Source organism: Carassius carassius, chromosome 44 (assembly GCF_963082965.1).
Source record: "Carassius carassius chromosome 44, fCarCar2.1, whole genome shotgun sequence".
Lineage (NCBI taxonomy): Eukaryota > Metazoa > Chordata > Actinopteri > Cypriniformes > Cyprinidae > Carassius > Carassius carassius.
In genome coordinates, this window is record NC_081798.1 from 4,183,121 (window position 1) to 4,196,171 (window position 13,051).

Below are 13,051 nucleotides of genomic sequence, written 5' to 3' on the forward strand. Positions count from 1 at the left end.
TGATCTGTTTCTCATAAAACATAAGTTGTGTTTTTTAATTCATAGCACATCATAATTTAAGAATCTTTTGACATTTGCATTGAAAAACAAGACAAAAATGTTAGCATGAAAACCTTTTTGCAGCTACAGTGAAGTTATTTTCATATTTAAGCAAAAACTAATGGAGATCTGTTGGAAGGTGTACTGTGTTTTCTAAATTTAATGTATTGCGTATTGTCTCCTAAGACGTTTATATTTACAGAACATAGTTTTTTATGTTCCCATTCATTTTCTTTTCTCCCATTCATTCATTTAAAAAGTCTTAAACTTACCTTTAAAAATTGCAGAAGCCCTAAAATTCTGTTACAAAATTCATACAAAAAGTATGTTGAAAGTTGAACACAATTTGGTCTAAAGGCTTTAATAATTGGGTCAGCTGTGCTTTGGACCATGGTCATGTGTCTATGTCATGTCACCACTGAAATAGGTTGATTGGGCATAACCTCAAAATGGCTAATTTGTCATTAATGTTCTTTGGTCTGATCATCCTGAGCTCTTAAACCTGAAGCAAGCAGCTCTATCTAATTTCTAATCTAGTGTTCTCTGAAACCAAATCCGATGTAAACCATCTGTCCACACGTTCATGGCGTTTGTCATAACATCACCGCGCACACACATTACATCCATTTTTTTATTTATTTATTTTTATTACGAAAATGTTGCAAGTTCACTACACAAAAATACAATAATGTATATGTAAAAAAAAAAATGTGCAACTCAGTCAGCCGTGTTGTTGCACGTGATGCCAGATAATTGGCTTTTAACTGTGCATTTTAACATGTCACTCAGGTTCCTTCCCCATTACCTTTAGGAAGTTGTTGAATGATGTCACATCAGCCTGAACCTGAACGGCAAAATTCCTGAATGCATGCCAGCATGCAATAACTGCTGTACCTCCAGCACCAGAGGTGACAAAAGCAGGGGGAGGGGTGACTTATTTTTGGTCGGTCCTTGTGAATAGAAGTGGTTCCCTTGAATAGGGAAAGGAACGCTGCCTAAATGTATTCAGCTGTACAAAACAGCCAATATCAGTCAGTTTTAAAAAGCGGAAAACAGAAGAACCAGAAGAAGTGTTCATTCAGTACTGCTTTATGGCACAGTGGTAGAATGGAGGTTTGTGGATATAAGGCAATCGTCTGGTGACTCAGACCTGACATATATTATAGTAGACTGTGGGTCGTTCAAAAACTGTGTCCCCAACCACTTCTAATATACAGTCTTTCCCAGCCAGCAGTGGTACTTCAGTTAAAGGCACATTCTCCATGTTTTGAGCCGTCTGGCTGTACTGTGCAGCTCCATTCGCGTTCGCCTGACAAAAAATAAATACAAGGGCATATAGCATTGTGAAACTTGTGGTATTTAAATATAAACTAAAGTTTCAGCATGATGCTAAAAAAGGATCGGAGAGCATTTGGCTAATATTTGATCGGAAAAAATCTGGAATAAGAGGGTGCAAAATCACCTTTAAATTAAGTTTTTAGCAATTCTTATTATTAATCAAAAATGTAATTTACAGTAGGGAATTTATAAAATATCTTCATGAAACATGATCTTTACTTCATATCCCAAAGATTTTTGGCGTAAAAGAAAAAAAATAATTTTGACCCATTCAATGTTTTGTTGGATATTGCTACAAATATACCAATGCTATTCATGAAATTATCCTGTGCTCCAGATTTGTTCAAATAGTTTTCCTACAAAGAACTTTGTCAAAATACTAAATTTGAATAAAAAAAAAATAAATAAATAAAAAAAAGTAGATTTTTTATTAAATTTTTTAAAAGGTCCATTTTTTTATTATTATTATTATTATTATTATTATTATTATTATTATTATTATTATTATTATTATTATATCAGAACATATATTTTCTTCACTTTATGTCCCCTAAAATATATATATATATATATATATATATATATATAAACAGAAATATATATATATAAACAGAAATGAAATGCCTATATAATTACAAACATGCTCAGCAAGTCATTACATTCACATTTGAACACGGGGAATCCAACCTTGGCGTTATGAGCACCGTACTCTACTGTTTTACGCTACAGAAAGCTTATACGTATGAACTTTGTTTTGAATGTATTTTTTAAATCAATTCATAGATACAGAAGAAGAAGAAAAAATGAGTGTCATGTCATTGACCCAAATACTATAAACAGAAAACAGCTGTAATCTTACCGCTCTGTCAGGAGGGAAGTCTTTTTGACACAAGTGACCAATGATTCCAGCTGCCAGAGCATCTCCCAGCACGTTGATCATTGTTCGAAAGCGATCTCTTTAAACCAGAATGAGTACAAATCTTTATTCTTGACCCTGTTATCACTATTTTACTCATACATTATTTTAGTATTTACTCTTGTTTACTATTTATTCATTTAGATGATCTATTGATTACAACTATTAAGAACTGTATTATGTTTTTTTGTTTGTTTTTTTCAGAAGATAAATATGGCAGATATCTCAACTTACAAGATCCAATCAATGGCCACAATCAGCGTGATGTCGTCCGCTGGCAATCCGACAGATGTCAGCACTATCACCATGGTTACAAGGCCTGCCTGAGGGATTCCAGCAGCACCTATGCTGGCAGCGGTCGCTGTTATACTGCAGGAAATCAGAACAGTAAGATTATTAGGATTTTAGTGATTCCTGATAGAACTGATCGTGCTAGATGAGTTGATCTATCAGATTATTTAAAGATGGTTAACAATGCATGCATAACATTTGCTGAAATGACATATTTAATAAGTATTCATTTTTTTTTTTTTTTTTAATCTGTAAACTATAGATGGCAACTTCTTGATTATAAAGGAAGGTAACCAACAGTGCACTCAGTAATGTAGTAAGTTTGTGCACAATGGGAATAATATTTATTTCAGATATTCACAGTTTGATTTTACATAAAGCACACAATGAATGTGACACAAATATGACATCGGCAAACTGGATAAAGTGCTGAATACAAGGATGTAACGTTGCACAGACAGAATGTTAAACACAGTTACACAGTTAAGTTTTTATGCCGTCTACAAATCCACACTTCAGAGGATCTGTGAACTGAATTTCACAAAGTTTACAAGGTTAGTGAAATTAAACGTTTCAAAGACTTGTTTAAATGGAATGTGCATCTGCTGAATGCTGCCTATAGATGAGAAAGTATTATTACATTTGTCTTTCTGTTACTATTTATAGAAAAGCAAATGCTATTACTTTTTGTATACACTTTACTAACACTGTTTAAAAGTTCTGTGTAATAATTGATTAGTCAAAAAAAAGTGTTAAACAGAAAGTACTGAAGATGGGGAACAGGAGCTCTGTGCACACAGGTGCTAGCGGTCAACCACAAAACCTGACTATATTTGATTACATCTTTGGCTGTCTGCAAGTACCTGATGGTGACCAACTGTCCGAAATCCAGTTCGTACTCATTGACCTGGGCAATGAAAATAGCAGCGACTGCTTCATACAGTGCCGTTCCATCCATGTTAATGGTGGCTCCCACTGGCAGCACAAACCTGGCAATCTGCCTGTCCACTCGGCAGTTCTCCAGCAAACATTTCATTGTAATGGGCAGCGTTGCTGAACTGTGAAAAAGATAGAATATCTCATGTTTACAAGGTCATGAGGTCAAAGCTGGTTTCTACTTTAGTTAGGACAAGCCATCACAGAATTGCAGAATCTAGTCATGAAAGCATAATTTAAGCTTAATTTAAGTCCCGGAATTTGCTACATTTTGGATGGATAAATCCAAAGTAGGTCAGCAGACACATCAAAACGTGATATGGACTAGTGTCTGTGAATATTAAGCCACAAAAATAGTATTTAAATATGAATCCTGCATGTTATGCATGTCTGTGTGAATGGCGCAGAAGCATCTCATTTAATTTAACACACATAATGAAGTGCATGTGACGCTCGCAGTGTTTCCAGCCTCTGCCGCCTCAATATATGAACACATGAACATGATCTCTAGAACTGCTCTGAGACTTCACTTGAAGAAACTGACAGAAATGACTTCTAGTACTTCTATTACTCATAAAATTACCATCAAAACATTATTTTTCAAGGAATATTTTCCAGAATTTACTCAGCAGAAAAATGTAAATACAAGGTATTTCTGAAAAAATAAATAAATAAAATTATAATACATTAATATATATATATATTTTTATAAAATCAATTATCTGAATATGCTTTTGATTATTACAATTTTATAAAACCAGTAAAACAGAATTCAGAAAAGTAATGGAAAGCACAGAGTTTGGTAAAATAAAACTGAATTTGAGAAGTAATATAAAACATTTCATAGGGCCTTAAAAAAAATTTGTGTGTGTGTGTTAAACTTTTAATAAATTGCTGTTAAATTGTGTAAGTTTCATGATTTATATTAATTATACATGCTTTTGTAATATATATATATATATATATATATATATATATATATATATATATATATTACAAAAGCATGTATAATCCAGAAGAATTTTTAATAATAAAATGTAATTTGGGGAAAAAAGACACGGAATTTGAGAAAAAATAAAAATACAATTGATTTCATAGGCCCCTAGTTCTTCATACCTGGATGATGTGGCGAGAGCGATGACCATGGCTTGCAGAAGACCTCTGATGTATGTGAAAGGATTTTTCCATGTCAGAATGAAATAAAAGAATGGAAGCAAGATGAGGCCATGCACAAACAGGCCTGCCATGACCGTCATCCCGTACCAGCCCAGCTTCTTCCCAAGTGTGGAGGGATCACTCATGTCCAGGATTTTACCAGCCACTAGGAAGATGATCCCAAAAGGAAAATACCTGTTGAAAAATACAGAGAAGCTGCTAGGAATTATACGCATATGTTTCTCAGAATGTGATGACTTCAACAGTCAACATGAAAAATTGCTGTCCAGTCATTAATTTGCCACATTGTCATAATTTTCTAACTTTTATGTCATTCCAAATCTGATTTTTTTAGAACACTTTGATTCTATGGACATTTATTGTATGGTTCAATGATTCTTAAAATATATATTTTCAGTTCTGTAGAAAGTCAAACACATTTGGGACGACGTAAGAGTAAGTAAATCACAGAATTTATATTTTTGCATAAACTATGAATAACTATTAAACTCAACTCAACATGAAAACTAAACCCATTTTACTTCTTTAATGTGATGCATTTTGAGTGGATAAAATTCAATGAACAAAAAAACGAATACATCTGTCAGCCAGTCACATTTGAAACAGTTACGATTTCTAAAAAGTACTAATAAATGTATTTTAAATAAACAATAACCAGGTCAGAAATAAATTTCTCATACAACTGAATATTGTTTGTTCCACAGCTAACCATATTTTAAGCATGTTCATAGATTCAGTTGTTTTCACAATGAACAGATTTATGCAGATTCTAAGCAATTTGAATAAATGCATTTAAAAATATGACCACAAATAGTTGCATTGAATAGATTGCAGAAATCATACCTGTTTCATTGATTAGTTAATATTAAAACTGTGTAATCCAAATAAATGGAAATTTTGAATGCAGTTCAAATGGGATACATCTTCAAATTAGGCCTAAGTATTTTGTTAAGTGTGTGACAGCCATATACTAGTCAGCATCTTGGAGAAGTGTGAGACAGCTCTTAAGCGCAGGTGATCCATAATCCCTGCATGTGGCTTTAACACACCTTCACGCAGGCAGCCGTTGTGCACGTGCCTGCTGCATGCTGGAAACTTTCACTCAGATCCTCAGCTAATGGTATCTGAGCCCTCAAACTTCTCAATGGCAAATCCTGGCCAAGTATTGTGTAAAAACTTAATTTCCATTACAAACAGTTTTTTTTTGGAACTATGCCTTTAAAATTAAAGGATTGTTTTGATTGCCATGATGTATGAGGATGAATGAGTGCTTTCTCTCTTACCATACGGCTGCATTAATAATCTTCATCACACACTCATTGATGCACTGGCAAACGTTCACCAGAGGAGCTCCCCGTTTGCCCATTTTACCAAGCAAGAGACCTAAATGAAAAGCCCTTCATTATAGTTCCACATTTGACCATGATTTCACTTAGTGAAGATGCTTCATTAGGTGAAGGCAGATGTTTTACCCATCGTGGCTGAGAAAATAACGATGCCGAGTACGTTCATCTGCTGACTGTTGCCTGGACGGTTCTTGTACTCGATGTCTGGAGGTGGCGTAAGTTCCAACTGCACCGTCCGACCCTTTGGATGGTCTTCATCAGGCATCAGGTAGACAAAATTTGGGCGTCCTGTGTTCACTGGTGTTTTTATGATTGGAATAATGTCTGTCTTGTACTGAAACAACAAAATATAGAAGAAGGTTTTATGTTTTCTTTGCTTATACAAACCTCGGTGTTACAAACAATGTTGTAAGTATTCTAGGTAGTTATGAAGGGATTTTTAATTGTTATGCGGATGCTAGGTAATTGTTTACTGGCCGAGTCCATTAAGCCCAAATCTGTATGATATCCTGATCCTAGTGTGCAAATCTAATGGATTTTATCATCCAAAAGGGGAAAATCTATAAGAAGTTGCATGATTTGAGGTATCGTCTGAGGATGCATATATTTATCCACAAAATAGTTCACCCATATTATTATGAATGGGAGAAAGTGCAGGGCAACAGAGTTGCATCAGTTGGGTTCCAAAATTAAAAACTCTATAGAGAAATAGATTTTTACCTACAACTGGTAAATCTTTTAGGACAGACCTGTCGTAAGCTCTGAGGCTATTAATCGATTACATATGCTTTTGTTGAAGCCATCCATTCACATGAACTTATTTTTAAAATATTCACATCGAATAGCAGAATTTGTGGTGAAAACTACATTACCAATGATGCTGTACAGACAATTCCACCAATCAGAGAGTCGCAGGGAGCAAAGCCCACCAAAAGTGTTCTTTAGCCCCACCCACTCCCATGAAGCACTGCAAATGACTTAATCGAGTCCACTATGAGAACAGTTAAATATATGTGTGTGTACAGTAGATATATATATATATATATATATATATATATATATATATATATATATATAAAATACCTACTTGAATGAGGCAGTACAGAAATTTCAAAAACTGCTTGCCAAACTCATATTTAAGTAGCATATACTTCCAATCAGCAACAGAATTGAACATTCCAAATATGGCTGCCAAGTGCACTGACTTGTCTTGGAAGGGACTTTAGTATTATTCATGCTCATAGTACAAACACATTACATTTTTAAGCTCACTTAACAGCCTTCATCTTAAGGTGTCTGTTTACTCACCTGCTGAAATGTGGCTTCAATGAGATTGGACGGGATCATATTCCTGAGGATAGAAAAGAAGTATAAGGTTTAGAGCAACTGGCCATATCTAAAGCATATGATGCCTATTCATTAATTGTTTCTTTATGAATATATAGTACAGCACATTTATACTTTATATGACATGATGTACACCCATGCAGACTTAAACACTTGAGCTTAGCTATTATCAGATATAGCTGCACAAGACTAGCTGTGTTTATGGGCAGGGGGGAGTGGGAGGGTCCTGCTCTTCTTACTTGGCGCTTTGTGCAGATTACTAAAAATACCCTAATCACTGCTATAATAGGATTGCACTGTATAGGATGGCTGAAAATCCCCAGACATGGCCAACTCTTCCAATGAATGGCAGTTACAGTGTCAATGAGACATATTTCTTGTCTTTAATGAACGTGTCAATTAAAATGAGGAGAAATGTACCTGAAAAGCTTACTGCTTTTAGTAATAAAAAGATGACATTAAAGGGGAATTTAACCTACAAATTTAAATACTATAATCATTTGCTCAACCTCATGCCGTTCAGCATATTTTTCTTCTGTGTAAATTGTGTAAAATGTGATTTTAGTTTTTTATGTACCACAAACTCATACCATATTCTTCTGAAGCAATACTTCACTTATGTGAAGAACATACTGTTGAAGTTTTTTAAGTCTTATTTTATGAACTGGATCAACTGATTAACTGAAAAGATCTAACTCAAAGAACAATTCGCAGTCACAAGTAATGAACATGCTAAGGAAGGCTAGGGTGAATTTGATTGGGTTCTTCACACAGAGCCATTAAATGGCTTCAGAAAGCATAAATACTATGCACAAATCATTCAAATTCCTTTTAGGATACGTTTGTTCTTTTTTGAAGCCTGAATGCTCTGGTCCCCATGCTTTGTAATTGCATGGAAAAAAAATATCTTTCTGTGTCACAGAAAAAATGTCATACAGGTCAGAATTTGAGAATAGAACTGTCATGTTTGGGTAAACTTTCCCATTTATTTTCCAAGTACTACATATTCCTAAATCAGCAGTCCTGAAACCACTGAACCATAAACCATTAATGATCCTTAAAATCAGATGGAAATAGGTTGATAAGGAGCCTTTAACCCCATATCTAGGTCTACTCCTAAAATCTGCTTGGCTGATATGAATATTAGTTCAGGAACTACAAGGTTGTTGTTGCTACAAATTAAGACAGTCATACCTGACCAGATCCAGCAGGGCATCTGCAGACGTTATGACTTGTCCACCTCCCAGTCTGCTGCTTTCCAAGTGTGTCCCATAGCCAGGTTTGATGATGAGAACAAGTACAATGCCAACAATTACTGCAATGAACGTGGTCCAAAGGTAGTAAGTGACCGTCAGCACTCCCATCCTGCAGCAGGCCTTCGACTCCATAGATGACAGTCCAGACATTAAACTACAGGCAGACAGTAAGAGTTGAGATCTTCACACACTTTTTATGTTGGATAAATGCTTTATATAAAATATAAAGATGAGAATGAGTCAAATCTTCACCTGGAAGTAATTAGGGGAAGAATCAACATTTTAAGTATCCGCATGAGCAGCTCACCAGGGAAGGAGAAATAGATTTTGGCCTGGTTACAAAGAAAACACAAAAATTACTTTTCAGATGATAAGCAATTTTACACAATTTCTAAATTTCACATAGTATAATAAAAACATCAACAACAGAAAGAGCTAATGTTTAGAATATGGTAACATGGCGTTAAACGTCATCTAGTTTTACCATGTATTATTTTTTTTTCATATTTAGTTACAAATTTTAAAGTTGAAACAACTCTTTTATGTTACGTTTATTTAATCAAATGTAAAACAGTAATATTGTGAAATGTATTAAAGGTCCCATTTTTCGTGCTTTTTTGAAGCTTTGTGTTTACAGTGTGCAATATAACGTGTTCATGCTTCGCGTGTAAAACAAACACAGTATTTTTCACACAATTCACTTATCTGTATACCGCTGTTTTCACTGTCATAAAAACGGGCTGATGACTTCCTTGTTCTATAAAGTCCCTCCTTCAGAAATACATAACGAGTTCTGATTGTGCCAGCGGTTCCTGTGTTGTGATTCCACAGCAGCTGAGCGCACGCGGCCCTCCTGGAAACGCGATTGGGCTAGTTTTGGACAAGTTTTGAGAAGCAAGTGGGCAGGATTTGTTTTGAAAACCTGGCAATCCGAGAAAGTAAAAGAACGCACGTGCTGGAGATGTACTTATAATCACAGGAGCGTTTTTACTGAAGAGATGCGCATGAAAATCGCATTTGATTTTTTTGCACAGCCCTAACATCTAGTTAACAAAGCTAAACAGCGTTGCCCTTTGTGTAATAAGTTACCGAAACTGTTAAACGCACCAACTTAAATAATAAAATACACTTACCGGTTGTGGTCCATAAACAACGCCTTCTCCAGACAAAGAGGGAACTGCTCCATCTTTCAAGAATAATCTTTGTGCGAATCCGGCATTAAACTGATTGAGATTGAGGAAGCTGTCCTCAGCAAAATGTGCTGCACATAGTTTTACATGAGGATTATAATTTTCGGGAACCGAGTTAAACATAAATTGTAACCATTAATCTCTAAGTACAGCGTCCCTGGGAAGGCCAAACAAAGAGGATTGGACTCTAAGATGAAAATAACAGCGTTTCGACAACATGGCGACAAACAAAAACGCAACTCTTCCTCTTCTCCGTCGAGCACAACAAGACCACGCCCCCTTTTTGTGTATTCATTTGGGCGGAGGTTAGTCAAAAAACTGTTTTAGTGACGTCATTACTGCAGGAACTAGAGGGATGTAGTCCTAACGGGTCGTTCGTTGTAGGCGAATTCTGTTAAATAAAATATCTCGCTTGGCATTGAACTTTGAGCTTTAGAATTTTACAGATATTATTTATACTCTAACAACAACATTACACACTAACTAAAGTTTAAAACATGGTATCACGAAGAATGGGACCTTTAATATTGTGTCAAATAAGCATAATTTCTGAAGGATTTTAAAATGTAATAACGTTTTACAATTTTATGGCTTTTACTGTGTGTGTGTGTATGTGTTACACACACTCACACACATCCACCAAGTAATTTCTCTACCAATACCGAGCCGATTATTCATAATTCTGATGCAAATATGGATAGTTTGGTTTTCTTAAGGAACAAAATTTTTTTTTAAAAACTTTCATTTGGTACATTAATATAAAATTAGAGGTTAAAATGAACAAACTAACATCAGAGCCCAAACTATTCTAGTCAACTGCTATTAATTTTCAAATATAATAATCACACTCAAATGTTTGTAAACAACTCTGTTTAACTCTTTTTATAGGCTATCTAAGAACCAATTGTGAACACTGGATAACACTTGCATGGTAAATGTAATGTAAAGTGACATTTATCATTTTATTGATGTCTTTCTGCTGTGGAAACACTGATCGAATGATTACACGGGAGTTGACATTTCAACAAGTTGTACTGTTTTTTTCAAAATACCTTCTGAAGTTCATTCATGTTTATTTCAGGCTATAACTTGAAGAGGCTACACTTAAAAGTGTCAAAACTGCATTTATTGTTTGAACTTATAGCCTTACTTGATTGGTTTCTTATCAGAAGTAACAAAGCACCAACCAACCTGTGATTATTACTGGATGGGAGGCGAACAAATAACCATTTGGTGATGGGTAAAAACTGTGGTAAACCTGATGTGAGGAACGGGTGATTAATAGGGTCAAATAAATGCACTTTTTAAAGTGAGCTTGCAGTAATGCATTACTAGATAACGATTTTATTGACCGATACCGCTTATTGGCCGATACATCAGTGAATCGCTAATATAAAAAGCACACTTCTCCTCTTTCCAGAATTTTATATTTGTTATTAAAAGTATATGTTATTAAAATTATGATTATATTAAAGTATATGTAATAGTAGCCTACTGATGCTTGTGACTATAATGTAACTGGGTAGGATGAATTTGCTTTCTGAGAGAAGTCCATCTAAGCCAATTCCCCGAACTGTTGCTATTTGCTGTTCAGCAGTGTCAGGCGTCACGCGCAGTGAGACCTTCTCTCACATCAAGCTGAATTTGTCTCGGCTTAACTGCTTTCTGTCTGGGATTAGATCACTGAGCACAGATGTCCTTAAGCACTTCCTAACATTCAAACCTACACGCCTCATTTCATCACAACAAAAACCAACAATACTGTTTTAAGTTTTTTCTTTTCAATTATAATAGTAAAAATTTAATTAGTATTGAGAAGTGACATTTTCTTTTAACACAGTATGAGTTGCACTATGATGACACATTTTATGTCCCCTTTTGATTAAAAACGAATGAAATATATAAAAAGATGTGTTGGCTGGATGTTTGAGGTGCATCTATGAAGATGCATCACTAACAACCTTAAAACAATTACAACTTTCATTGACATGTCCAGAGTCATTTATTTTTCTAAAATTCTAGTTTAATTAGCCTTACTTGTGTGGAGAGGTCCAGACCCCTCAGCATGAAGCCCAGTACGCATCCTGTGATCACGGCTAGAATAGAGAGTGTCAGCAGCCCATTTTGCCTCATGTAGTCCTTCACATATTCTCTGACACCGACCGAGAACGTGCTTGCCATGAAGTCCTTCATTCTCTCCAGCGGAGTTTTAGCAGGTCCCGCCGGAGAGAAGAAGACGGCAGGCTCGGGCGGCGCCTCCTCGGCTTCTGTGGGTATCAGTAGCTCCTCCATGGGTGAGACGCTGCGAGTAACGCAGGAGGGCAAAGCGTAACCTGTCCTAGGGAGGGATTAAGTCATCATGCATCCATCCAGCATCTCAAGACCACGGTCAGGAGAAACTAGGAGACTAAGAGGATTAGGATGCAGTAATAAAATCTAACACTTGCCTGTTGACAGTGGCTCTGTGCCATAATTCTAGATTTTTGGCATGAAGTGATGTCAAATAACCCCCACTTTTTGTGTACCATAGCAAAGGGTGAGATAGTAGTCATTGTGCTGTTCGCGAACCTAATTCATAGTGAGGACAGGTAAAAGATCTGTCTCTAAAGCCACAAGGAAAATCGGCATGTGCCTTCACATGATCTCGTTACGACTGTGTCCTTTATGCACAGGCTCAATTAAATGATTTTTCTTTGGACAATAAGAACATTTGCAATATATTCAGTTAAGTTTATTATTCTTGATACAGTCTGCATTTTACAGACTCTTTGACTTTGACACTGCATTTTTTTTTTTAGTTCATGCAATCCCTGGGAATCGAACCCATGCCCTTTGCTAGTGCTGTGCTCTACTACTGTTTGAGTTCCAGTAAGTTTTCACAAATAATTTACTTCTCATCAGATATACTTTCATTCACACTTAAATGTGTGATCATTAGTAGTGGGACTTTTAATGTATCCTATAGTTACTCGAATCTTTGAATCCCTTCACTAAAAAGATTTATTCAAATTCATTCATTGATTTGTTCAGTACGCCCATTTCTGCCACAGAACAATATTATTTAAAGTATACTAAAGGAATTAAATTAAATTAAATTAAATTAAATTAAATTAAATTAAATTAAATTAAATTAAATTAAATTAAATTAAATTAAATTAAATTAAATTAAATTAAGTTAAGTTAAGTTAAGTTAAGTTAAGTTAAATTAAATTAAAT

The 13,051-nt window shown here is 35.2% G+C and overlaps 1 protein-coding gene across 1 annotated transcript; it reads right to left on the bottom strand.

The window, feature by feature from the left end:
* Window positions 1-872: 872 nt before the first annotated feature.
* Window positions 873-12,148, bottom strand: LOC132126613 (excitatory amino acid transporter 5-like). The gene is made up of 11 exons (XM_059537976.1): window positions 11,873-12,148; window positions 8,898-8,977; window positions 8,584-8,799; window positions 7,351-7,393; window positions 6,169-6,376; window positions 5,980-6,079; window positions 4,637-4,870; window positions 3,448-3,642; window positions 2,528-2,662; window positions 2,237-2,333; window positions 873-1,348 (listed from the first exon to the last, which is right to left on the bottom strand). The coding sequence occupies exons 1-11, from the start codon at window positions 12,125-12,127 to the stop codon at window positions 1,184-1,186; spliced, it is 1,728 nt and encodes a 575-aa protein (XP_059393959.1). The 5' UTR covers window positions 12,128-12,148; the 3' UTR covers window positions 873-1,183.
* Between the last annotated feature and the right edge of the window lie 903 nt (window positions 12,149-13,051).